This window comes from Somniosus microcephalus, chromosome 24 (genome assembly GCF_052327205.1).
Source record: "Somniosus microcephalus isolate GS21.2 chromosome 24, FLI_Smic_1.0, whole genome shotgun sequence".
Taxonomy (NCBI): Eukaryota; Metazoa; Chordata; class Chondrichthyes; order Squaliformes; family Somniosidae; genus Somniosus; species Somniosus microcephalus.
Genome location: NC_141010.1, coordinates 1,515,236 through 1,543,162, shown reverse-complemented (window position 1 = coordinate 1,543,162; position 27,927 = coordinate 1,515,236). Strand labels below are relative to the sequence as shown.

Sequence of the window (27,927 nt, the reverse complement as noted above, 5' to 3'; positions counted from 1 at the left end):
ACCGTTGGATATGGAGCTAAAGCGGGAAAATGGAGTTTAGATAAAGATCAGTGATGATTTGATTAAATGGTGGAACAGGCTCAAGTGGCTGAATGGCCTCCTATTCCTATATTGATGGCACCAACTGGGTCAGATTAAATCATGCTTCTCTGAGCCGCATGTCTTCTCACCAGGTGTACGAGTTTGCAGTAAAGGAATCTTCCATCATTCACAAGGTGCCCACTGATGATCAGATCCTGTCTCCACAGAAAAAAAAGAGAAAGCACAGGTGAGCGTTTGAAGATCGGCACAGGTGCATGTGCACAGGTGAGTGCAGGTTCACAGAACGGAGGCAATGGGTTTACAGGGTTGAATTTAGGACTTGTCAGTGGGAGCTCAGCGTGAGTGGGATTGGGTTAGTGCTAGAATCAGTAAAATAACCTGAAACAGAGAGAGAGGGACGCAGTGGGATTAGTTCTAGATAGCTCTAGCAAAGAGTCAGCAGACACAATGGGCTGAATGGCCTCCTCCACTATAATCTTCACTCTACAGGAGTTGCACAGATGATGTATGTCTTGTGTCGGTTTGAGAAGCACAGAGACTTGGTAACTGCAGCTCAAATATATTCGCATCCTCCGGGATCAAGCACACTGAGAATTTCTAGCTAATATTGAAAGGGGCTTGGTCTTTATCAGGTGTACAGTAGTGTCCTGGAATCAGCGAACACGGATTTCTCATCCGGCTGTGTTTGCAGGATCGGAGCACTGCCCCTTTGCAGAGTAATGAGGGATGGAGTGGGTGAGGTGTGGAGAGTCTGTCCTCTCACCTCATCCCCTCCCCACTGCTGTCAGAAGCCAGGCCAGTGACTTAGTGATGTGTCCTGTACTTCACTTTATAATCTCTGATCTATAAACCCTACAACTGGGACAGAACAAGCTTTTCAATCTGCTTCTCTGTTGCAGGTTGTGGGCAGCACACTGCAGGAGGATTCAGCTGAAGAAAGGTCAGTGCCCCCAACCTCACTTACCCTCTGGGAGGAGTCAACGTACGATAAACCCCATCTCCGGCCGTCTCAGTCTGACCGTGTGTGCGATCTTTGACCGATGCCCCCTTGTGTGTGTGACCTCTGACCGATGCCCCCTTGTGTGTGCGACCTTTGACTGATGCCCCCTTGTGTGTGTGACCTCTGACCGATGCCCCCTTGTGTGTGTGACCTCTGACCAATGCCCCCTGTATGTGTGCGACCTGTGACCGATGCCGCCCAATTTTGTGCTGTGGGGGAGGGGCTTCGGGGGTAATAGGGTTGGGGGAGGGGCTTGGGGTTCATTTTTGGGGGATGGGGAGTTCTCGGGTTCATGGGTTTATTTTAACTTTCTGCGCTTTCTTCTATTTCAGATAATTCCTCCAATCAGGTTTACAATTACCAGCCATGTGACCACCCCGAGCGCAACTGTGACGTCACCTGTCCCTGTGTCACCGCCCAGAATTTCTGTGAGAAGTTCTGTCAGTGCAGCCCCGAGTGTGAGCCAATTGTGTGGCCCGACCCGTTACCTGGGGGCGTGGTGGGTGGGGAGTACAGGTGGGGGAGGGTGTATTGGGGTGGGTGATGGGTGAGAGTGCGGGTGGGGGAGGGTATATTGGGGGTGGGTGATGGGTGGGGAGTGCGGGTGGGGGAGGGTGTATTGGGGGTGGGTGATGGGTGGGGAGTGCGGGTGGGGGAGGGTATATTGGGGGTGGGAGGTGGGTGAGAGTGCGGGTGGGGGAGGGTATATTGGGGTGGGAGGTGGGTGAGAGTGCGGGTGGGGGAGGGTATATTGGGGGTGGGTGATGGGTGGGGAGTGCGGGTGGGGGAGGGTGTATTGGGGGTGGGTGATGGGTGGGGAGTGCGGGTGGGGGAGGGTGTATTGGGGGTGGGTGATGGGTGGGGAGTGCGGGTGGGGGGGGTGTATTGGGGGTGGGTGATGGGTGGGGAGTGCGGGTGGGGGAGGGTGTATTGGGGGTGGGTGATGGGTGGGGAGTGCGGGTGGGGGAGGGTATATTGGGGGTGGGTGATGGGTGGGGAGTGCGGGTGGGGGAGGGTGTATTGGGGGTGGGTGATGGGTGGGAGTGCGGGTGGGGGAGGGTATATTGGGGGTGGGAGGTGGGTGGGGAGTACAGGTGGGGGAGGGTGTATTGGGGTGGGTGATGGGTGAGAGTGCGGGTGGGGGAGGGTATATTGGGGGTGGGAGGTGGGTGAGAGTGCGGGTGGGGGAGGGTATATTGGGGGTGGGTGGGGAGTGCGGGTGGGGGAGGGTATATTGGGGGTGGGTGGGGAGTGCGGGTGGGGGAGGGTGTATTGGGGGTGGGTGATGGGTGAGAGTGCGGGTGGGGGAGGGTATATTGGGGGTGGGTGATGGGTGAGAGTGCGGGTGGGGGAGGGTATATTGGGGGTGGGTGATGGGTGAGAGTGCGGGTGGGGGAGGGTATATTGGGGGTGGGAGGTGGGTGGGGGAGGGTGTATTGGGGGTGGGTGATGGGTGGGGAGTGCGGGTGGGGGAGGGTATATTGGGGGTGGGAGGTGGGTGGGAGTGCGGGTGGGGGAGGGTATATTGGGGGTGGGAGGTGGGTGGGAGTGTGGGTGGGGGAGGGTGTATTGGGGGTGGGTGATGGGTGGGGGAGGGTGTATTGGGGGTGGGTGATGGGTGGGGAGTGCGGGTGGGGGAGGGTGTATTGGGGGTGGGTGATGGGTGGGGAGTGCGGGTGGGGGAGGGTATATTGGGGGTGGGAGGTGGGTGGGGGAGGGTATATTGGGGGTGGGAGGTGGGTGGGAGTGCGGGTGGGGGAGGGTATATTGGGGGTGGGTGATGGGTGAGAGTGCGGGTGGGGGAGGGTATATTGGGGGTGGGTGATGGGTGGGGAGTGCGGGTGGGGGAGGGTGTATTGGGGGTGGGTGATGGGTGGGAGTGCGGGTGGGGGAGGGTGTATTGGGGGTGGGTGATGGGTGGGGAGTGCGGGTGGGGGAGGGTGTATTGGGGGTGGGTGATGGGTGGGGAGTGCGGTTGGGGGAGGGTATATTGGGGTGGGAGTGCGGGTGGGGGAGGGTATATTGGGGGTGGGAGGTGGGTGGGAGTGCGGGTGGGGGAGGGTATATTGGGGGTGGGAGGTGGGTGGGAGTGCGGGTGGGGGAGGGTGTATTGGGGTGGGAGGTGGGTGAGAGTGCGGGTGGGGGAGGGTGTATTGGGGCGGGTGATGGGTGGGAGTGCGGGTGGGGGAGGGTATATTGGGGGTGGGAGGTGGGTGGGGGAGGGTGTATTGGGGGTGGGTGATGGGTGGGGAGTGCGGGTGGGGGAGGGTGTATTGGGGGTGGGTGATGGGTGGGGAGTGCGGGTGGGGGAGGGTATATTGGGGGTGGGAGGTGGGTGGGAGTGCGGGTGGGGGAGGGTATATTGGGGGTGGGTGATGGGTGAGAGTGCGGGTGGGGGAGGGTATATTGGGGGTGGGTGATGGGTGGGGAGTGCGGGTGGGGGAGGGTGTATTGGGGGTGGGAGGTGGGTGAGAGTGCGGGTGGGGGAGGGTGTATTGGGGGTGGGTGATGGGTGGGAGTGCGGGTGGGGGAGGGTATATTGGGGGTGGGAGGTGGGTGGGGGAGGGTGTATTGGGGTGGGTGATGGGTGAGAGTGCGGGTGGGGGAGGGTATATTGGGGGTGGGAGGTGGGTGGGGGAGGGTGTATTGGGGTGGGTGATGGGTGAGAGTGTGGGTGGGGGAGGGTATATTGGGGGTGGGAGGTGGGTGGGAGTGCGGGTGGGGGAGGGTATATTGGGGGTGGGTGATGGGTGGGGAGTGCGGGTGGGGGAGGGTATATTGGGGGTGGGTGATGGGTGTGGAGTGCGGGTGGGGGAGGGTATATTGGGGGTGGGAGGCGGGTGGGGGAGGGTGTATTGGGGGTGGGAGGTGGGTGGGAGTGCGGGTGGGGGAGGGTATATTGGGGGTGGGTGATGGGTGAGAGTGCGGGTGGGGGAGGGTATATTGGGGGTGGGTGATGGGTGGGGAGTGCGGGTGGGGGAGGGTATATTGGGGGTGGGAGGTGGGTGGGAGTGTGGGTGGGGGAGGGTATATTGGGGTGGGTGATGGGTGAGAGTGCGGGTGGGGGAGGGTATATTGGGGGTGGGAGGTGGGTGGGAGTGTGGGTGGGGGTGGGAGGTGGGTGGGAGTGCGGGTGGGGGAGGGTATATTGGGGGTGGGAGGTGTGTGGGAGTGTGGGTGGGGGAGGGTATATTGGGGGTGGGAGGTGGGTGGGAGTGTGGGTGGGGGAGGGTATATTGGGGGTGGGTAATGGGTGGGGAGTGCGGGAGGGTCCATACCTGTGGTGGGAGGAGTTAACCCATCCAGAGCTATGGGACCACCTGCTAACGGGAGTTAGAGTTTGGGACACAGGTGGTGAGGTTCGGTGACTGAGTGTAAATGCTGCTTAAATCTGAAGAAATCAAAAACGGGTGCACAAAATATGAACAAGTCAGGAATCAAAAACCTGAAACTGGTCGACAACAGATTACTAAAGACGGATTTCAGTGCAGTTCGCACAGATGCTCTGGAGGCTCAGGCCCAGTACACCGGCCATGTCAGATGCCTGGGCCTGGTAGTAGAGAAAGCCTGGGTGAAGGCCGGGCTCAGCCTAAAGAAAACCTCCTAACCAACATTGACGGGTTGAGGAGGATCCGAATCCATCATCGGCTACAGTGAGTCACAGCAGCGAGGGGCTGAATACATTCAACAAGCAATTAATTAGGAAAGCAAATGGTATGTTAGCCTTTATTACAAAAGGATTGGAGTATAAGAGTAAAGAAATCTTATTGCAACTATAGATGTAGTCTCACCAAGGCCCTATAGAGTACTGTGCACAGTTTTGGTCTCCTTACCTAAGGAAGGATATACTGGCCATAGAGGGAGTGCAACGAAGGTTCACCAGACTGGTTCCTGGGATGGGGGGATTGTCCTATGAGGAGAGATTGAGTAGACTCGGCCTATATTCCCTAGAGTTTAGAAGAATGAGAGGTGATCTCATTGAAACATAAAATTCTGACAGGGCTTGACAGGGTAGATGCAGGGAGGATGTTTCCCCTGGCTGGGGAGTCTAGAACCAGGGGTCACAGTCTCAGAATAAGGGGTCGGCCATTTAGGACTGAGATAAGGAGGAATTTCTTCACTCAGAGGGTGGTGAATCTTTGGAATTCTCTACCCCAGAGGGCTGGGGAGGCTCAGTCGTTGAGCATATTCAAGGCTGAGATCGATAGATTTGGGGATATTAAGGAAATCAAGGCATAAGAACATAAGAAGTAGGAGCAGGAGTAGGCCATACGGCCCCTCGGGCCTGCTCCGTCATTCAATAGGATCATGGCTGATCCGAATCCAGACTCACGTCCACTTCCCTGCCCTCTCCCCGTAATCCCTAATTCCCTTATCTGCTAAGAAACTGTCTATCTCCGTTTTAAATTTATTTAATGTTGCAGCTTCCACAGCTCTCTGGGGTAGCAAATTCCATAGATTTACTACCCTCTGAGTGAAGAAGTTTCTCCTCATCTCAGTTTTGAAAGGGCAGCCCCTTATTCTAAGATTATGCCCCCTAGTTCTAGTCTCACCCATCAGTGGAAACATCCTCACCGCATCCACCCGATCAAGCCCCCTAACAATCTTATATGTTTCGATAAGATCGCCTCTCATTCTTCTGAACTCCAATGAGTAGAGGCCCAACCTACTCAACCTTGGGGATAGGGCAGGAAAGTGGAGATGAGGTAGAAGATCAGCCATGATCTTACTGAATGGCGGAGCAGGCTCGAGGGGCCGAATGGCCTACAGCTGCTCCTAATTCTTATGTTCTTAACAACAGAGTTTAGGAAAATTTCTCATTGAATGTTTGAAATGTTTTCTCAGGCCAGAACCGGTTTCCTGGCTGCCGCTGCAAGACTCAGTGTAACACTAAGCAATGCCCCTGTTACCTGGCTGTGCGCGAGTGCGATCCCGACCTGTGCCAGACCTGTGGGGCCGCAGATCACTGGGACAGCAAGATCGTCTCCTGCAAGAACTGCAGCATCCAACGTGGTCTCAAGAAGGTAATTTAGACCAGGCTGAGGTTCACAGTGAGGCCTGGAGTCTCTCAGTGGAATGGACACTGAGTTTAACCTCTGACCCTGCTGGGTCCCAATATTAACCTGCTCTCCGGAGACAACGGGCGGGGCAAACCCAGAATGCAGCGGGGCACTGACCTGCTATTATAGCCGGGGGAGGGGAGGGGGAGCCGGAGGGGAAGTAGCAAGGGATCCCTTACCCACCCCCCCTACTTCAGGTTAGAAGAGGTTCAGGCAGGTAAGTTTTTACATTTTTTGTCAGGTTTCCTGGTGGGCCAGGAGTGCTCTGGGCATCCCTTGCCCCGGGGCTTCCCTCCCCCGCCCCCCCCCCCCCCCCCACTCCGGCCCCGGACTAACCTGTCTGCCGGGGGCCGTTCACACTGGTCCCCGGCCTGCCAGCTGGACAGTGGGCCCCGGGGCTTCCCCCTCGCCCCCCGCCCCGGACTAACCTGTCTGCCGGGGGCCGTTCACACTGGTCCCCGGCCTGCCAGCTGGACAGTGGGCCCCGGGGCTTCCCCGCCCCCCCGGACGAACCTGTCTGCCGGGGGCCGTTCACACTGGTCCCCGGCCTGCCAGCTGGACAGTGGGCCCCGGGGCTTCCCCCTCGCCCCCGCCCCGGACTAACCTGTCTGCCAGGGGCCGTTCACACTGGCCCCCGGCCTGCCAGCTCGACAGTGGGCCCCGGGGCTTCCCCCTCGCCCCCGCCCCGGACTAACCTGTCTGCCAGGGGCCGTTCACACTGGTCCCCAGCCTGCCAGCTGGGTCCTGGGGCTTCCCCCTCCCCCCCCCCCCCGCCCCGGACTAACCTGTCTGCCAGGGGCCGTTCACACTGGCCCCCGGCCTGCCAGCTGGACAGTGGGCCCCGGGGCTTCCCCCCCCCGCCCACCCGGACTAACCTGTCTGCCAGGGGCCGTTCACACTGGCCCCCGGCCTGCCAGCTCGACAGTGGGCCCCGGGGCTTCCCCCTCGCCCCCGCCCCGGACTAACCTGTCTGCCAGGGGCCGTTCACACTGGTCCCCGGCCTGCCAGCTGGGTCCTGGGGCTTCCCCCTCCCCCCCCCCCCCGCCCCGGACTAACCTGTCTGCCGGGGGCCGTTCACACTGGTCCCCGGCCTGCCAGCTGGACAGTGGGTTCAGGGGAAGGCGGCCATTCCAATCGATGGGATTCTCACTGGTTCCTGCTTCTTTCTCAGCACCTGTTAATCGCTCCGTCGGACGTGGCCGGATGGGGAACCTTCATCAAGGAATCAGTCCAGAAAAACGAGTTCATCTCGGAATATTGTGGAGAGGTTGGTCGTCAATGGTGGGGCGAAGTGAATGATGCACGAAGGGCCAAAATCGGGAAGGGGGGGTTGTGGGGCTGGAGGAGGTTATAGAGTTAGGGAGGGAGGAGGCCATGGAGGGATTTGAACACGAGGATGAGAAATTCAAATTCAAGACGTTGCTGGACTGGGAGCCAATGTAGGTCAGCGAGCACAGGGGGTGATGGGTGAACGGGACTGGGTGTGAGTTAGGACACGGGGCAGTGAGCACAGGGGGTGATGGGTGAACGGGACTTGGTGTGAGTTAGGACACGGGGCAGCGAGCACAGGGGGTGATGGGTGAACGGGACTTGGTGCGAGTTAGGACACGGGGCAGTGAGCACAGGGGGTGATGGGTGAACGGGACTGGGTGTGAGTTAGGACACAGGGCAGTGAGCACAGTGGGTGATGGGTGAACGGGACTGGGTGCGAGTTAGGACACGGGGCAGTGAGCACAGGGGGTGATGGGTGAACGGGACTGGGTGTGAGTTAGGACACGGGGCAGTGAGCACAGGGGGTGATGGTGAACGGGACTGGGTGTCAGTTAGGACACGGGGCAGTGAGCACAGGGGGTGATGGTGAACGGGACTGGGTGCGAGTTAGGACACGGGGCAGTGAGCACAGGGGGTGATGGGTGAACGGGACTGGGTGTGAGTTAGGACACGGGGCAGTGAGCACAGGGGGTGATGGGTGAACGGGACTGGGTGTGAGTTAGGACACGGGGCAGTGAGCACAGGGGGTGATGGGTGAACGGGGCTTGGTGCGAGTTAGGACATGGGGCAGTGAGCACAGGGGGTGATGGGTGAACGGGACTGGGTGTGAGTTAGGACACGGGGCAGTGAGCACAGGGGGTGATGGGTGAACGGGACTGGGTGTGAGTTAGGACACGGGGCAGTGAGCACAGGGGGTGATGGGTGAACGGGACTTGGTGTGAGTTAGGACACGGGGCAGTGAGCACAGGGGGTGATGGGTGAACGGGACTTGGTGTGAGTTAGGACACGGGGCAGTGAGCACAGGGGGTGATGGGTGAACGGGACTGGGTGCGAGTTAGGACACGGGGCAGTGAGCACGGGGTGATGGGTGAACGGGACTGGGTGTGAGTTAGGACACGGGGCAGTGAGCACAGGGGGTGATGGGTGAACGGGACTTGGTGTGAGTTAGGACACGGGGCAGTGAGCACAGTGGGTGATGGGTGAACGGGACTGAGTGTGAGTTAGGACACAGGGCAGTGAGCACAGGGGGTGATGGGTGAACGGGACTGGGTGTGAGTTAGGACACAGGGCAGTGAGCACAGGGGGTGATGGGTGAACGGGACTGGGTGTGAGTTAGGACACGGGGCAGCGAGCACAGGGGTGATGGGTGAACGGGACTTGGTGCGAGTTAGGACACGGGGCAGCGAGCACAGGGGTGATGGGTGAACGGGACTTGGTGCGAGTTAGGACACGGGGCAGTGAGCACAGGGGTGATGGGTGAACGGGACTGGGTGTGAGTTAGGACACGGGGCAGTGAGCACAGGGGGTGATGGGTGAACGGGACTGGGTGTGAGTTAGGATACGGGCAGCAGAATTTTGGATGAGCTTAAGAATTAGGAGCAGGAGTAGGTCACACAGCTCCTCAAGCCTGCTCCGCCATTCAATAAGATCATGGCTGATCTTCGACCTCAACTCCACTTTCCCGCCCGATCTCCATATCCCTTGATTCCCCTAGAGTCTAAAAATCTATCTGTCTCCGCCTTGAATATACTCAAAGACTCAGCATTCACAGCCCTCTGGGGCAGAGAATTCCAAAGATTCACAACCCTCTGAGTGAAGAAATTCCTCCTCATCTCAGTCTTAAATGGCCGACCGCTTATCCTGAGACTGTGCCCCCTAGTTCTAGACTCTCCAGCCAGGGGAAACAACCTCTCAGCATCTACCCTGTCAATCCCCTTCATAATCTTATACATTTCAATGAGATCACCTCTCATTCTTCTAAACTCCAGAGAGTATCGGCCCACTCTACACAATCTCTCATCATCGGACAGCCCTCTCATCCCAGGAATCAATCTAGTGAACCTTCGTTGCACCGCCTCCAAGGCAAGTATATCCTTCCCTAGATAAGGAGACCAAAACTGTGCCCAGTACTCCAGGTGTGGTCTCACCAAGGTCCTGTACAATTGGAGCAAGACTTCCTCACTCTTATACTCCAACCCCCTGCAATAAAGGCCAACATGCCATTTGCCTTCCTTATTGCTTGCTGTACCTGCATGCTAGCTTTCTGTGTTTCTTGCACGAGGACACCCAAATCTCTCTGAACACCAACATTTGAAAGTTTCTCACCATTTAGAAAAGATTCTGTTTTTCTATTCTTCCTACCAAAGTGAATAACCTCACATTTCCCTACATTATACTCCATCTGCCACCTTACTGCCCACTCACTCAGTCTATCTGCCTCCTTACTGCCCACTCACTCAGTCTATCTACCTCCTTACTGCCCACTCACTCAGTCTATCTACCTCCTTACTGCCCACTCACTCAGTCTATCTACCTCCTTACTGCCCACTCACTCAGTCTATCTACCACCTTACTGCCCACTCACTCAGTCTATCTACCACCTCACTGCCCACTCACTCAGTCTATCTACCTCCTTACTGCCCACTCACTCAGTCTATCTGCCACCTTACTGCCCACTCACTCAGTCTATCTACCACCTCACTGCCCACTCACTCAGTCTATCTACCTCCTTACTGCCCACTCACTCAGTCTATCTGCCTCCTTACTGCCCACTCACTCAGTCTATCTACCTCCTTACTGCCCACTCACTCAGTCTATCTACCACCTTACTGCCCACTCACTCAGTCTATCTACCTCCTTACTGCCCACTCACTCAGTCTATCTACCTCCTTACTGCCCACTCACTCAGTCTATCTACCTCCTTACTGCCCACTCACTCAGTCTATCTACCTCCTTACTGCCCACTCACTCAGTCTATCTGCCTCCTTACTGCCCACTCACTCAGTCTATCTACCTCCTTACTGCCCACTCACTCAGTCTATCTACCTCCTTACTGCCCACTCACTCAGTCTATCTACCTCCTTACTGCCCACTCACTCAGTCTATCTACCACCTTACTGCCCACTCACTCAGTCTATCTACCTCCTTACTGCCCACTCACTCAGTCTATCTACCTCCTTACTGCCCACTCACTCAGTCTATCTACCACCTCACTGCCCACTCACTCAGTCTATCTACCTCCTTACTGCCCACTCACTCAGTCTATCTACCTCCTTACTGCCCACTCACTCAGTCTATCTACCTCCTTACTGCCCACTCACTCAGTCTATCTACCTCCTTACTGCCCACTCACTCAGTCTATCTACCACCTTACTGCCCACTCACTCAGTCTATCTACCACCTTACTGCCCACTCACTCAGTCTATCTACCACCTTACTGCCCACTCACTCAGTCTATCTACCTCCTTACTGCCCACTCACTCAGTCTATCTGCCACCTTACAGCCCACTGACTCAGTCTATCTATATCCCTTTGCAGACTCTATGGGCTGGATTTTCATTCAGGAGTCGGGTTGGAGGCGGGACTACAACTTTCGGGGTTGTAGTCCCGCCTCCATCAAGATGCGGCCAATCCACGCGATTTTAACTTGATTGGCCTTGTTGAGCCCACCCAGCGGGCTCAGCAGGCCAATTAAGGGCCACCCGGCAACAGGTGACGTCACAGATTGAAATTTCATCTCTCAAGAGGTTTTGACAGATGAAATATCAGTGTTTCACAGTTGTTTGAAGCTGTCAAACACTGACAGTCTTACTTCTAACCTGAGTCCTTCTCCACAGACTCAGTTAGAAATCTCTCCTGCACAGAAAGCTGAAGGCTGTCACTTTTGACAGATCGCAGCCATTCTGCTTTCTGTGCCGGTGAGATGAGGGACTCCCCAAACCTAAAGGAAGGAAGGCTGAAAAGGTAAGAAAATGTATGTAAAACTTATTTAATCACTTTAGACACACCAAACACACTTACCTTTGCACTCATGCACACATCACTCACCTGAACACCGACATCTCGACCCCTCCAAGCCCTTCAACCCGACGGCCCGACTCCTCCAACTTGGCGTGGTTTGGAGCCATCGGGATTCCCACAGTTCAAGCTTAAAAATAGGGATTAGGCTAAAAACTGCCTGTTAACAGGCAGTTAATTGGCACTAATCCCTTCCCGCCTCGGGTAGGCGGGTCCCAGTGTGGGGCGGGTACCCGCCTCCTTTGAAATTGGCTTGAAGGCGGGATGGGGTCGGAGCCCCTGATTTTGGGATTTTAACCACCTGCACACCTCCAAACCCGACTCCACGGCACACTGAAAATCGAGTCCTTTGCGTCCACCTCACATCTTACTGCCCCACCTAGCTTTGTATCGTCAACAAACTTGGATACATTGCACTTGGTCCTTTCATCTAGGTCATTAATATAAATTGTAAATAGCTGAGGCCCCAACACTGATCCTTGCGGCACCCCACTAATTACAGCCTGCCAACATGAAAATGACCCGTTTATCCCTACTCTCTGTTTTCTGTTTGTTAACCAATCCTTTATGCATACATTAATACTTAATACATTACCCCCCAACCCCATGAGCCCTTATCTTGTGTAATAACCTTTTATGTGGCACCTTATCGAATGCCTTTTGGAAATCCAAATATACTACATCCACTGGTTCCCCTTTATCTACCCTGCTAGTTACATCCTCAAAAAACTCTAATAAATTTGTCAAACACGATTTCCCTTTCATAAAACCATGTTGACTCTGCCTAATCATGTTATGATTTTCTCAGTGCCCTGATACCACTTCCTTAACAATGGATTCCAGCATTTTCCCGACGACCGATGTCAGGCTAACTGGCCTGGAGTTCCCTGTTTCCTCTCTCCCTCCTTTCTTGAATAGTGGGGTTACATTTGCGACCTTCCAATCCACTGGGACTGTTCCTGAAGCTAGGGAATTTTGGAAGATTGCAGGATAGTCCCAGTCACATGACCCGGTGCTGAGCTGATGTGTTGAGGCCGCTGGGTTTGTGTCCCAGCAGCCCGGTGAGCTCCAGGCCGCGGGGGTACCTGGGCTGGGCCGTGATGGGGGGGCTGGGCCGGGAGCTGCAGGCTTCACCTTAAACTGTGCTGGTCTCAGAGCATGCAAGCAATGCTGGACGGTCTGACCCTTGATCTGTTTTCCTTGCAGATTATATCTCAGGATGAAGCAGATCGGCGAGGGAAAGTCTACGATAAATACATGTCCAGCTTCCTGTTCAATCTGAACAATGGTCAGTGTACCTGCTCACACTGTCCAGGCTGTTGATAATCGGTGTTGTGCTTTGCCTGTCCAGTGTCGCTGTGTTTGAGCTGCTGTGGGGCCTTCAATAGCTGTGATCAGGGGACTGTGTCGGACGCGGGAGACTCGGTCTGGGAACTGTGTCGGACGCGGGAGACTCGGTCTGGCAACTGTCGGACGCGAGAGACTCGGTCTGGCAACTGTCGGACACGGGAGACTCGGTCTGGGAACTGTGTCGGACGCGGGAGACTTGGTCTGGCAACTGTGTCGGACGCGGGAGACTCGGCTTGGGAACTGCAGGTTCCACAGGGTCCTGGTGCCACGGAGTGACTTTCCGATACTCCGACTCCTGCTTCAGCCCTGCCAATTTCTTCAGCAGGGATTGTGGGGGGTGGGGGTCGGAGGGAAGGGTAATTGGGGTCTCGCTCTATCGACGTTTTCGTTCCTGTTTTGTAGATTTTGTTGTTGATGCTACGCGCAAAGGGAACAAAATCCGATTCGCAAATCACTCCGTCAATCCCAACTGTTACGCTAAAGGTAAGGGGGTGGGGTTGGGGGGGGGTGGGGAGGAGTGAGTGGATGGGGAGCATGATGAGGGTGTGGGGGAGGAGGAGAAATAAGGGGGGAGGTGGAGGGGATAGGGTGAAGGGCTAGGGGAGGCGGGGGGTCTGAGAATGTGAGAGGGGAAACAGCAATTTGCTTGACAATTCAGGGCAGGGCCCCAACTGCCCGGGCCACACAGCGGAGCGCCTAACCTCGTGATGCCAAACGCCACAGGCGATTCTGGGCATCAATGACTCGTTTTCTCTTTTTCCAGTTGTCATGGTGAACGGCGATCACCGAATTGGGATTTTTGCCAAAAGAGTGATCCAGACCGGCGAGGAATTGTTCTTCGATTACAGGTGAAATTTAAAACTAAATCTTCACAAACCGCCAGTGAATGAGAATCCCACATCTGGTCAGTGATCAGCTGGTCACTCCCTGGCCCCAGTCGGCCGGTCAGTGATCAGCTGGTCACTCCCTGGCCCCAGTCGGCCGGTCAGCGATCAGCTGGTCACTCCCTGGCCCCAGTCGGCCGGTCAGCGATCAGCTGGTCACTCCCTGGCCCCAGTCGGCCGGTCAGCGATCAGCTGGTCACTCCCTGGCCCCAGTCGGCCGGTCAGCGATCAGCTGGTCACTCCCTGGCCCCAGTCGGCCGGTCAGCGATCAGCTGGTCACTCCCTGGCCCCAGTCGGCCGGTCAGCGATCAGCTGGTCACTCCCTGGCCCCAGTCGGCCGGTCAGCGATCAGCTGGTCACTCCCTGGCCCCAGTCGGCCGGTCAGCGATCAGCTGGTCACTCCCTGGCCCCAGTCGGCCGGTCAGCGATCAGCTGGTCACTCCCTGGCCCCAGTCGGCCGGTCAGCGATCAGCTGGTCACTCCCTGGCCCCAGTCGGCCGGTCAGCGATCAGCTGGTCACTCCCTGGCCCCAGTCGGCCGGTCAGCGATCAGCTGGTCACTCCCTGGCCCCAGTCGGCCGGTCAGCGATCAGCTGGTCACTCCCTGGCCCCAGTCGGCCGGTCAGCGATCAGCTGGTCACTCCCTGGCCCCAGTCGGCCGGTCAGCGATCAGCTGGTCACTCCCTGTCACCAGTCGGCCGGTCCTGTCCCCAATCGGCCGGTCAGTGATCACCTGGCCACTCCCTGTCCCCAATTGGCTGTTCAGTGATCACCTGGTCACTCCCTGTCCCCAATTGGCCGGTCAGTGATCAGCTGGTCACTCCCTGTCACCAGTCGGCCGGTCAGCGATCAGCTGGTCACTCCCTGTCACCAGTCGGCCGGTCAGTGATCAGCTGGTCACTCCCTGTCACCAGTCGGCCGGTCAGCGATCAGCTGGTCACTCCCTGTCACCAGTCGGCCGGTCAGCGATCAGCTGGTCACTCCCTGTCACCAGTTGGCCGGTCAGTGATCAGCTGGTCACTCCCTGTCACCAGTCGGCCGGTCAGTGATCAGCTGGTCACTCCTTGTGCCTAATTGGCTGTTCAGTGATCACCTGGCCACTCCCTGTCCCCAATTGGCCGGTCAGTGATCAGCTGGTCACTCCTTGTGCCCAATCAGCTCCCTCCTGCTCGGTTTGTGGGCAATAACGTGTGTGAAGAGACTGAGTCCAGCAACACGCGGCTTCGCGCCGCACTGTCCCCGCTCGCTGATCATTTGCGTATTTTGGAAGGAAGAATGAGGAGAGGCAAGATAAACGAAATGGTTCAATTTTAAAGGGGGTGTAGGAACAGAGAGACCTGGGGGTGTACGTACACAAATCTTTGAAGGTGGCAGGACAAGTTGAGAAGGCTGTTAAAGCACACGGGATGCTGGGCTTTATAAACAGGCATAGAATAGAGTACAAAAGAAAAGAAAGACTTGCATTTCTATAGCGCCTTTCACAACCTCAGGATGTCCCAATGCGCTTTACAGCCAATGAAGTACTTTTTGAAGTGCAGTCACTGTTGTAATGTAGGAAATGCGGCAGCCAATTTACGCACAGCAAGCTCCCACAAACAGCGATGTGAAAATGACCAGATAATTTGTTTTAGTGATATTGATTGAGAGTTAAATATTGGCCCCAGGACACCGGGGGGAACTCCCCTGCTCTTCGAAATAGAAGAAGTCACACAACACCAGGTTATAGTCCAACAGCTTTATTTGAAATCACAAGCTTTCGGAGCGCTGCTCCTTCGTCAGGTGACTTCACTTCACTTCGCGTCACTTCACCTGACAAAGGAGCAGCGCTCCGAAAGCTTGTGATTTCAAATAAAGCTGTTGGACTATAACCTGGTGTTGTGTGACTTCTTACATTTGTCCACCCCAGTCCAACTCCGGCATCTCCACACCTTCGAAATAGAGCCATGGGATCCTTTAAGTCCACCTGAGAGGGCGGAGGGCAGTGTTCCCTGTAATTTTTGTTCGGGTGCGTGGCCCCTTTAAGGGGCAGTGCAGCCCATTCACAGGTTCGCACGTGTGCAAACTTTAACATAGGAAAAGCCGGTCTCATGCTGCGCGGGACCGGCAGAGAGGGTTATAGGGAATGTTGGCAGACAGGAATATTGTGTTCAATTGACTACACAAATTAGGGTTGCATTCCCTAGAATTTAGAAGGTTAAGGGGTGATCTAATCGAGGTTTTAAGGGGAACAGATAGGGTAGAGAGAGAAACTATTTCCGCTGGTTGGGGATTCTAGGACTGGGGGGGCATTGTCTAAAAATTAGAGCCAGACCTTTCAGGAGTGAAATTAGGAAACACTTCTACACACAAAGGGTGATAGAAGTTTGGAACTCCCTTCCGCAAATGGCAATTGATGCTGGATCAATTGTTAATTTTAAATCGGAGATTGATAGATTTCTGTTAACCAAAGGTGGGTAGATGGAGTTAGATCGCAGATCAGCCATGATCCCATTGAATGGCAGAACAGGCTCGATGGGCTGAATGGCCTCTTCCTATTCCTATGTTGCTAATTCTGGGCACCACACTTTAGGAGGGATGTCAAGGCCTTGGAGAGGGTGCAGAGGAGATTTACAAGAATGGTACCAGGGATCATCTTCTTATCGTGCCCACGGACAGTCTATACATAGCCCAGCCAGAACTGGACACATTTTTGCGCCTTGTTGTTGGATTCGGCAAGATCTGCAACAGCGCAGGGTTCCTCTAACGATGGGCATTGCAGGAGATGTTGCATAGTCTGTGCCTCAGTTCCACATTCACAAGTTGTCGGGCTGGTTGAATATCCCCATTTGCTTAGTGACACCTTTGAGCAACCTACACCGGTCCTAAGTCTGTTAAGGCACTTCCAGGTTGCCCAGTTGCAATTAGCTCCTGGGGGAAGGCTTTCATCAGGTAAAATTTCCATCGCTGGGGGTTGTTCAAGACTGGCGAGCCGGTCTTTCCACAAGACGATGCGGGCTTCAGATGAGGTTGATTGTAATGGAACAACACTGTTCATGAAGCTCTTCCTTGACTTTAGGCGGCTGGGTGTAGGCGTATGACAATGCAGAGGGTGCCTTTCATCTGATGTTTGACGGAGTCGCTCTTTCTTGCTGGCTACCGTCCTTCTTATATCAGGGGGAGCGATACCCGCCAGGATATATAGGCTGTTGGTGTTTGTTGGTTTTAAGCAACCTGTGATAAGTCGGCAGCTTGCATTCAGAACGGCATCCATCTTCTTGGCATGAGTAGACCTTTCCCATGCAGGGCAGGCGTATTCGGCAGTGGAATAGCAAAGAGCAAGTGCACTGGTTCGCAATGTTTTTGGGCTTGTTCCCCATCTTGTGTTAGTGAGCTTATTCAGGATGTTGTTTCGTGCACTCACTTTTGCCTTTGTCTTCTCGATGTGGTTCTTGAAGGTGAGGCATCGGTCAAGGGTGACTCCTAAGTAGATAGGGTGCTCGCAATGCGTCAGTGTTGCTCCACACCAGGTTACTTTCAGCTGGCATTTGGCTTCACGGTTTCTGAGGTGGAATGCACAAACTTGCGTCTTTGATGGGTTTGCGCGAAGGTGGTTTTCTTCATAGTAGGATTTTAGTTCCTCCAAGGCCTCAGAAAGCGTTTTCTCCACGGTGTTAAAATCAGTGCTTTGGGCAGTGACACATAAGTCATCAGCATATATAAAACGGCGTGTGACATCGTCTACAGGTTGGTCATTCGTGTAGATGTTGTACAGCAGCGGTGCAAGCACGCTTCCCTGAGGGATGAAAGACTGGAAAGCTGGGGTTGTTCTCCTTAGAGCAGAGAAGGTTAAGAGGAGATTTGATAGAGGTGTTCAAAATCATGAAGGGTTTTGAGAGTAAATAAGGAGAAACTGTTTCCACTGGCAGGAGGGTCAGTAACCAGAGGACACAGATTTAAGGTGATTGGCAAAAGAATCCAGAGGTGACATGAGAATTTTTTTTTATGCAGCGAGTTGTTGTGATCTGGAACGCGCTGCCTGAAAGGGCAGTGGAAGCAGATTCAGTAATAACTTTCAAAAGGAAATTGGATAAATACTTGAAAATGAGATATTTGCAGGGCTATGGGGGAAAGAGCAGGGGAGTGGGACTAATTGGAGAGCTCGTTCAAAGAGCCGGCACAGGCACGATGGGCCGAATGGCCTCCTTCTGTGCAGCATCATTCTATGATAAAAGGAATCATTTTTCATTGAACCTTTTGCCCCTCATTTCCTGATTTCTGCTACTAGTTACAGTACATTTTCTGGTTTATGCAAACTGAAGATTTAGAAGTTGCTAAAATGCACAATCTGGGCAGGTTATCCGTGAATTCAAATCCGACTCCACATCTGAAAGGACTTGCATTCAGAACAGATAAAAACACACATGTGACCGATACAATGCCTGAAACAAGGTTTTGTGTTTCTGTTTCAGATACAGCCAGGCAGATGCACTGAAGTACGTGGGAATTGAACGGAAGATGGAAATGCTGTGAACCCATTGTTATTTTAATGTCAAACCTGTGTTTGGGTGTCAGGTAGATGTGTGTAGCGGGCCCATTGACACATTTCCTGAGCGGCTGGTGTGAGTTTGAGCTATTGTATTGTGTCAGAGCCCAGAGAACGACTGTTGCCCGTTGTGGTGTCTCAGTCTGCCATCAGCACATATACTTAGACCAGCCTTTGCTGCACCTCACCTTCTCTCAGCTACACCTCCCCCCAACACTGGGATCCCTCGACACTGGGAGCCCAGAATCTGGGACATCCCCCCTCGACACTGGGAGCCCGGAATCTGAGACATCCCCCCTCGACACTGGGAGCCCGGAATCTGGGACATCCCTCCTCGACACTGGGAGCCCAGAATCTGGGACATCCCTCCTCGACACTGGGAGCCCAGAATCTGGGAACTCCTCCCTCGACACTGGGAGCCCAGAATCTGGGACATCCCCCCTCGACACTGGGACATCCCTCCTCGACACTGGGAGCCCGGAATCTGGGACATCCCCCCTCGACACTGGGAGCCCAGAATCTGGGAACTCCTCCCTCGACAATGGGACATCCCCCCTCAACACTGGGAGCCCAGAATCTGGGAACTCCCCCCTCGACACTGGAAGCCCAGAATCTGGGAACTCCCCCCTCGACACTGGGAGCCCAGAATCTGGGAACGCCCCCCTCGACACTGGGAGCCCAGAATCTGGGACATCCCCCCTCGACACTGGGAGCCCAGAATCTGGGAACTCCCCCCTTGACACTGAGAGCCCAGAATCTGGGAACTCCCCCCTCGACACTGGGAGCCCAGAATCTGGGAACTCCCCCCTCGACACTGGGAGCCCAGAATCTGGGACATCCCCCCTCGACACTGGGAGCCCAGAATCTGGGACATCCCCCCTCGACACTGGGAGCCCAGAATCTGGGAACTCCTCCCTCGACAATGGGACATCCCCCCTCAACACTGGGAGCCCAGAATCTGGGAACTCCCCCCTCGACACTGGAAGCCCAGAATCTGGGAACTCCCCCCTCGACACTGGGAGCCCAGAATCTGGGAACGCCCCCCTCGACACTGGGAGCCCAGAATCTGGGACATCCCCCCTCGACACTGGGAGCCCAGAATCTGGGAACTCCCCCCTTGACACTGAGAGCCCAGAATCTGGGAACTCCCCCCTCGACACTGGGAGCCCAGAATCTGGGAACTCCCCCCTCGACACTGGGAGCCCAGAATCTGGGACATCCCCCCTCGACACTGGGAGCCCAGAATCTGGGACATCCCCCCTCGACACTGGGAGCCCAGAATCTGGGACATCCCCCCTCGACACTGGGAGCCCAGAATCTGGGACCCCCCGATTTGGGGTTTGGGGTTCGAGGCTTGAGGGGCTCGGGGCTGAGAGACACTTTTCTTTTCGGGGACACAGTCCAGGTTCAGTTGGCACAAGAACTAATGTCTGTCATAACTTTTACTCAAGACACATTTCAAAGGGTTTCTGAGGTGCGGCTGGTTCCAGAGACTGGGTGGAACTCCTGCCTGCACGGTGAGGCGGCTGATTCAAGCGGACTGTGGACGTCCCGATCTCTCTCTCTCTCTCAAACGGTTCCGCAACAGAAACCAGCAGCCGTGCGATGTTGGGAGAGGGAGAGGTTTAGCCAGTTGAGTGTCTGACTTGGTGCTGCAGGAGCCTGGCTTGCCAGAGTCCACATCACAATTCGGAGTCCCGCTGCCCATGATTTACACGCCTGTATGTCGTCACACTGCTTGTGATTTACACGCTGTTCATGATTTACACACCTGTATTAGGTGGTCTTCAGTGACGTCTCCATCCACTGCACCAAGTGAGAATATTAGCCCAGGTTTGCTAGTCCTGCTGTAACGCAGCCTGTGTGAAGCAGCGAGTTCTCTGGTGGAGCGATGCTTTCCACTGAGATGCGACATTTGGTTGATTTCAGAGTCCCGACTTTGCAGAGTTTCACGTTTTGCGCAGTCTGAGAACGGTTGGGATCTCGAAGTGGAGCATGGAGCAGAATCCGCTCTTTCCTTAAAATGCATTTGAAATAAAAATGATAAATGAATTCTCTCTGTTCCTTGCTCACACAACCGCGTGGAAGCCACCTGCATTCAAAATCAGTTCATCAGTTGTCAGGGCAGGTGTTCGTAAATAAGGGTGAGGGAAGATGGTGACACTAGTTGCAGGTTCTGTTGCGATGATTGTGTCCCATCAGACACAGACTGAAACCGGTTCCCCTCCGATAGAACCAGCTCTGATGGAATGATTGAAAATTCACCATTGCAATCCTTCCTATTCTGCATTTTTCATTAAATGCCTGAGAATTTGGGGAAAAAAGGACTTTTATTGATGCAAACGTTCATCAAGTCGCATCGCACACTGAATTATTTTGGAGTGGTGTCGCAGGCAATTGTGGCAGCCATTCTGTGCACAGCAAGATCGGTCAAACAGCCGTGTGGTGAGGGGCCAGTTAACCGATGTTGGTTCAGAGCAAATATTGGCCAGGACACTTGGGGAGCTTGCTACGCTTCCGATAGTGCCGTGGGGTCTTTAATATCTACCTGAGAGGGCAGACATGGCCACTGTTTAACATCTCATCCGAAAAATGGAACCTCCAACAGGGCGGCGCTCCATCAGTACCGCCCCTCCGCCAGGGCGGCACTCCCTCAGTACCGCCCCTCCAACAGTGCGGCGCTCCTTCAGTACCTCCCCTCCGCCAGGGCAGCACTCTCCCACTACCGCCCCTCCGACAGTGCGGCACTCCCTCGGTACCGCCCCTCCGACAGTGCGGCGCTCCTTCAGTACCGCCCCTCCGACAGGGCGGCACTCCCTCACTACCGCCCCTCCGACAGGGCGGCGCTCCCTCAGTACAGCCTCTTCGACAGTGTGGCACACCCTCAGTACTGTCCCTCCGACAGTGCGGCGCTCCCTCAGTACTGCCCCTCTGACAGTGCGGCGCGCCCTCAGTACTGCCCCTCCGACAGGGCGGCGCTCTTTCAGTACCGCCCCTCCGACAGTGCGGCACTCCCGCAGTACTGCCCCTCCGACAGGGCGGCGCTCTTTCAGTACCGCCCCTCCGACAGTGCGGCACTCCCGCAGTACTGCCCCTCCGACAGGGCGGCGCTCTTTCAGTACCGCCCCTCCGACAGTGCAGCACTCCCGCAGTACCGCCCCTCCGACAGTGCGGCACTCCCTCGGTACCGCCCCTCCGACAGTGCGGCGCTCCTTCAGTACCGCCCCTCCGACAGTGCGGCGCTCCCTCAGTACCGCCCCTCCGACAGTGCGGCGCGCCCTCAGTACTGCCCCTCCGACAGTGCGGCACTCCCGCAGTACTGCCCCTCCGACAGGGCGGCGCTCTTTCAGTACCGCCCCTCCGACAGTTCGGCGCTCCCTCAGTCCTGGCACCGGGAATATCGACCTGGGTTATGAACTCACGTTCACAACCTTCTGATTCGAGCATCTGTTTTAATGAGAAATTGCAGGAATTATTTCCTGACCTTTGTTCTAACCCGTTCTCCCCTCAGCCACGATTCTGCTCACGTGAAGCTGGAGTTTCATTTTCTGGGAGTCTCACTGACTGCGGTCCCTTGATTTTGAGGGGACGGGAGATCTGCCAAAACCTCACCGAGAAATGTTGAATGAAACAGTCACTATGAATCAATAAAACAGACAATGTGTCGAGGAAACACCTTCCTCCATGTTTAATGGGCTTGAGAGACTGGGAGCAGCGTCTGTAACTACAAGCAGCTCAGCCGCCACAGGCCAGAGGCACTCGGCAAAATATCCACAAATTAAAACCATCCAGACTTCAATGGTGCAGTCACATCCTCAACATCCTGCACCAAGCAACTCGTCTACAAGGAACTCAACTGTAGCTGGCTTCTTACCACCCCATCTCAGTGATTCCCACAGTGTTTAATGTACACGTATCTCTTCATTACTTCACCCAGATATTTAGCAGAAACAAAAGTTTGTGACATCTCCAGTCAGTGTGGTCACACCTGGTACAATCTGCGCGTGAACCGAGCCTTCAGCCTCACTGTGCGGGGATTGGATGGTCAGGATTACACCAGGATTGGAGAAATAGACAGAGTCAGAGACAGACAGAGTGAGAGAGACAGACAGCGGTGACCAGCATCAGTTACTCAGGCCTGCAAGATCAGGAAGCACTGTGGGCAAGGTGGGGTCAGAATAACCTTCCACCTCCAGTCAATAACGTTTCCTGTAAAAGGGAACAAAATGAGCAATTTATAGAATTAAATATTGTAATGAAAAATCAAGCAGATTCCTTAATGATAGTCACAGTCTTGTTTGTTTGAGCCTCGCCATTCCTTCCGAGTGACTGTGGCGCGGTCTCTTTATTCTCTTGCTGTGTTCTGTTGACTGAAGCTCTGTTCTCCGGTTTCTTGCTGTGTTCTGTTGACTGAAGCTCTGTTCTCCGGTTTCTTGCTGTGTTCTGTTGACTGAAGCTCTGTCTTGCTGTGTTCTGTTGACTGAAGCTCTGTCTTGCTGTGTTCTGTTGACTGAAGCTCTGTTCTCCAGTTTCTTGCTGTGTTCTGTTGACTGAAGCTCCTTCAACTCTGATTCTTGGTTCACGCTGCCTTCAGTGTTCAATATCTATCTTTATACACTTTCTCTTCCTTTGCCTACGTGACTGTGATCAGCTATCTGACACCTGGTACATGTTTTATGACCTTGTTGATTCCACTAGGTCTCGCTTTGTGCATATCAAAGTGCCTTTTATCTTTAGACAACATCTTGGGAAATGGTCTTTGGAAAGAGAATATCTAAACAGTCTGTCCATTTTATAGTGTTATCACTGAGGGGTGCCTTCAATTCCTACCTCTTTTTAACTCTTATCTCTTTGCCATCACGTTACTGAATATCATGTCTATGACAGTCTCCATAAACTGAGCATTACATTCCATTCCTTCAGTAATTGAAAACAGAGTGAGTTTCAGTCAGATTGGCATAATTTCCCATCCTGCTTTTCTCTCAGCCATTCACCATTTTATACAGGCTTTTAACATACAATTTCACATGTTATAGTCATACAAAAATGTTTACTAAATCATACAGATGCACCCTATCCTACAGCCTCGCCCCTCCCTATCTCTGCAATCTCCTCCACCCCTACAACCCCCGAGATGTCTGCACGCCTCTAATTCTGGCCTCCTGAGCATCCCTGATTTTCATTGGCGGCTGTGCTTTCAGCTGCTGAGGCCCAAAGCTCTACAATTCACCCCCTAAACCTCTCCACCTCCTCTAATACATGTCTTAAAACCTACCTCTTTGGTCATCTGCCCTAATATCTCCTTTGGCAGTGTCACAATTTGTCTGATGACGCTCCTGTGAAGCGCCTTGTGATGTTTTACTACTTTAAAGGCGCTACATAAATGCAAGCAGCTGATCTCGGAGAGGCGCTGCCCATTTCTCCCTCCGCTCGCTGTGTCTGGCACTGAGCAGTAGTTTGAGTTGATCCTGAGTTTTAGGATTGTGTCGCGAAATGAACGCGCCTTTAAATGGAACGTTTGCGTCCGTAAGAAGCGGTTCATCGGCTCGAAAGCTTCAGGACATTCTGGGTCAGAGAAGGAGTTGTAAAATACAAGATCTTTCTTACCAGTTCCAACAATTTCATCTTCTGAGCAGCCAGTGATCCTGAAATTCGGGGAATGACACAAACTGCGCTCGCCGAGTACCGGGAGCTAACTCGGGGCGAGCATCAGTTTCACGGTGTAACTGGGGGTTGACCGAGGGCATCCGTCACCCGCCCGCCCACAGGGCGCAGAATCACCCACAGGGCACAGAATCACCCCCAGACCACAGGGCACAGAATCACCCACAGGGCACAGAATCACCCCCAGACCACAGGGCACAGAATCACCCCCAGACCACAGAATCACCCCCAGACCACAGGGCACAGAATCACCCCCAGACCACAGAATCACCCACAGGGCACAGAATCACCCCCACCCACAGGGCACAGAATCACCCCCAGACCACAGAATCACCCACAGGGCACAGAATCACCCCCAGACCACAGGGCACAGAATCACCGCCAGACCACAGAATCACCCCCAGACCACAGGGCACAGAATCACCCCCAGACCACAGGGCACAGAATCACCCCCAGACCACAGAATCACCCCCACCCACAGGGCACAGAATCACCCCCAGACCACAGGACACAGAATCACCCCCACCCACAGGGCACAGAATCACCCCCAGACCACAGGGCACAGAATCACCCCCAGACCACAGGGCACAGAATCACCCCCCAGACCACAGGACACAGAATCACCCCCAGGGCACAGAATCACCCCCAGACCACAGGGCGCAGAATCACCCCCAGACCACAGAATCACCCCCAGACCACAGAATCACCCCCCAGACCACAGGACACAGAATCACCCCCAGACCACAGAATCACCCCCCAGACCACAGGACACAGAATCACCCCCAGGGCACAGAATCACCCCCAGACCACAGAATCACCCCCAGACCACAGGGCACAGAATCACCCCCAGACCACAGAATCACCCCCAGACCACAGAATCAGCCTCAGACCACAGGGCACAGAATCACCCCCAGACCACAGAATCACCCCCAGACCACAGGGCACAGAATCACCCCCAGACCACAGGGCACAGAATCACCCCCAGACCACAGGGCACAGAATCACCCCCAGACCACAGAATCACCCCCAGACCACAGGACACAGAATCACCCCCAGACCACAGGACACAGAATCACCCCCACCCACAGGGCACAGAATCACCCCCAGACCACAGGACACAGAATCACCCCCAGACCACAGGGCGCAGAATCACCCCCAGACCACAGGACACAGAATCACCCCCAGACCACAGGACACAGAATCACCCCCAGACCACAGGGTGCAGAATCACCCCCCGCCCACAGGGCAGAGAATCACCCCCAGACCACAGGGCAGAGAATCACCCCCAGACCACAGGGCGCAGAATCACCCCCAGACCACAGGGTGCAGAATCACCCCCAGACCACAGAATCAACCACAGGGCACAGAATCACCCTTGCCCACAGGGCGCAGAATCACCCCCAGACCACAGAATCACCCCCCGACCACAGAATCACCCCCGCCCACAGGGCGCAGAATCACCCCCAGGGCACAGAATCACCCCCGCCCACAGGGCACAGAATCACCCCCAGACCACAGAATCACCCCCAGGGCACGGCACAGAATCACCCCCACCCACAGGGCGCAGAATCACCCCCAGGGCACAGAATCACCCCCGCCCACAGGGCACAGAATCACCCCCGCCCACAGGGCGCAGAATCACCCCCAGGGCACAGAATCACCCCCGCCCACAGGGCACAGAATCACCCCCGCCCACAGGGCACAGAATCACCCCCGCCCACAGGGCACAGAATCACCCCCGCCCACAGGGCACAGAATCACCCCCAGACCACAGAATCACCCCCAGGGCACGGCACAGAATCACCCCCACCCACAGGGCGCAGAATCACCCCCAGGGCACAGAATCACCCCCGCCCACAGGGCACAGAATCACCCCCGCCCACAGGGCGCAGAATCACCCCCAGGGCACAGAATCACCCCCGCCCACAGGGCACAGAATCACCCCCGCCCACAGGGCACAGAATCACCCCCGCCCACAGGGCACAGAATCACCCCCAGACCACAGAATCACCCCCAGGGCACGGCACAGAATCACCCCCACCCACAGGGCGCAGAATCACCCCCAGACCACAGGCCGCAGAATCACCCCCAGACCACAAGGTCCTTGGGAAGATTGGTACTCATTGGGGGCCGTGACCCTGTCACTACAGTCACTCCGAGGAAAACTCGAGTTCTGACAACAGGTAGGTTGTCGAATTTCACAGGAGCGGAGTGTGAAGATGAAAGTTCACTGCCGGTTAACCCTGGATTCTACAGTTACAGCCACCTTTAAAAAAGCCAAGCGACTAAACAATTAATGGAATGAATTTAATACATAAATGCACAAAGAACAGAAACTTGAACAAAACTATTACATCAATTGAAAACAGGATGCGAGACAGAGGGGCGGGGCAGAAAGAACAAGAGAGATGGGTAGAGAGAGAGAGGGGCAGGGAAGATAGAGAGAGAGGGCAGGGTACAGAGAGTGTGAGAGAGGGCAGCGTACAGAGAGAGAGAGGGCAGGGTACAGAGAGAGAGAGAGAGGGCAGGGTACAGAGAGTGAGAGAGCGAGAGAAGCCAGGGTTCAGAGAGTGTGAGAGAGGGCAGGGTACAGAGAGTGTGAGAGAGGGCAGGGTACAGAGAGAGGGAGAGAGGGCAGGGTACAGAGAGAGAGAGGGCAGGGTACAGAGAGTGAGAGAGCGAGAGAGGGCAGGGTACAGAGAGTGTGAGAGAGGGCAGGGTACAGAGAGTGTGAGAGAGGGCAGGGTACAGAGAGAGAGAGAGAGAGAGGGCAGGGTACAGAGAGAGAGAGAGAGGGCAGGGTACAGAGAGAGAGAGAGAGGGCAGGGTACAGAGAGTGAGAGAGCGAGAGAGGGCAGGGTACAGAGAGTGTGTGAGAGAGGGCAGGGTTCAGAGAGAGAGAGGGCAGGGTACAGAAAGTGAGAGAGAGAGAGGGCAGGGTACAGAGAGTGAGAGAGGGCAGGGTTGAGAGAGAGAGAGAGAGAGAGGGCAGGGTTCAGAGAGAGAGGGCAGGGTACAGAGAGAGAGAGAGAGAGGGCAGGGTTCAGAGAGAGAGAGAGAGAGAGGGCAGGGTACAGAGAGAGAGAGAGAGAGAGAGGGCAGGGTACAGAGAGAGAGAGAGAGGGCAGGGTACAGAGAGAGAGAGAGAGAGAGAGGGCAGGGTTCAGAGAGAGAGAGAGAGAGAGAGGGCAGGGTTCAGAGAGAGAGAGAGCGAGAGGGCAGGGTACAGAGAGAGAGAGAGAGAGAGAGGGCAGGGTTCAGAGAGAGAGAGAGAGAGAGAGGGCAGGGTTCAGAGAGAGAGAGAGCGAGAGGGCAGGGTACAGAGAGTGAGAGAGAGAGAGAGGGCAGGGTACAGAGAGTGAGAGAGCGAGAGGGCAGGGTACAGAGAGTGAGAGAGAGAGAGAGAGGGCAGGGTACAGAGAGTGAGAGAGAGAGAGAGAGAGGGCAGGGTACAGAGAGTGAGAGAGAGAGAGAGAGAGAGGGCAGGGTACAGAGAGTGAGAGAGAGAGAGAGAGGGCAGGGTACAGAGAGAGAGAGAGAGAGAGGGCAGGGTACAGAGTGAGAGAGAGAGAGAGGGCAGGGTACAGAGAGTGAGAGAGAGAGAGAGAGAGAGGGCAGGGTACAGAGAGTGAGAGAGAGAGGGCAGGGTACAGAGTGAGAGAGAGCGAGAGGGCAGAGTACAGAGAGTGAGAGAGAGAGGGCAGGGTACAGAGAGTGAGAGAGAGAGAGGGCAGGGTTCAGAGAGTGAGAGAGAGAGAGAGAGAGAGGGCAGGGTACAGAGAGTGAGAGAGAGAGAGGGCAGGGTTCAGAGAGTGAGAGTGAGAGAGAGAGGGGGCAGGGTTCAGAGAGAGAGAGAGAGAGAGGGCAGGGTACAGAGAGAGAGAGAGAGAGAGGGCAGGGTACAGAGAGTGAGAGAGAGAGAGAGAGAGAGGGCAGGGTACAGAGTGAGAGAGAGAGGGCAGGGTACAGAGAGAGAGAGAGAGAGAGAGAGGGCAGGGTACAGAGAGTGAGAGAGAGAGAGAGAGAGAGAGGGCAGGGTACAGAGTGAGAGAGAGAGGGCAGGGTACAGAGAGTGAGAGAGAGAGAGAGAGGGCAGGGTACAGAGAGTGAGAGAGAG

General features: G+C 55.2%; 1 protein-coding gene across 3 annotated transcripts in view; it reads left to right on the top strand.

Annotated features, from left to right (window-relative positions):
* ezh1 (enhancer of zeste 1 polycomb repressive complex 2 subunit) overlaps positions 1-20,198 on the top strand; it is a 72,474-nt gene extending 52,276 nt beyond the window's left edge. For 2 of the 3 annotated variants that reach the window (XM_085966052.1, XM_085966050.1), the window contains 9 exons: positions 174-268; positions 942-982; positions 1,375-1,500; positions 5,888-6,066; positions 7,274-7,369; positions 12,598-12,679; positions 13,144-13,224; positions 13,505-13,589; positions 18,073-20,198. In XM_085966052.1, coding sequence (XP_085822178.1) covers positions 174-268; positions 942-982; positions 1,375-1,500; positions 5,888-6,066; positions 7,274-7,369; positions 12,598-12,679; positions 13,144-13,224; positions 13,505-13,589; positions 18,073-18,133 — 846 coding nt within the window. In that variant the 3' untranslated portion in view covers positions 18,134-20,198. The remainder of the gene's footprint in view (positions 1-173; positions 269-941; positions 983-1,374; positions 1,501-5,887; positions 6,067-7,273; positions 7,370-12,597; positions 12,680-13,143; positions 13,225-13,504; positions 13,590-18,072) is intronic. The other variant, XM_085966051.1, reaches the window with a different exon arrangement.
* The last annotated feature ends 7,729 nt before the right edge of the window (positions 20,199-27,927 follow it).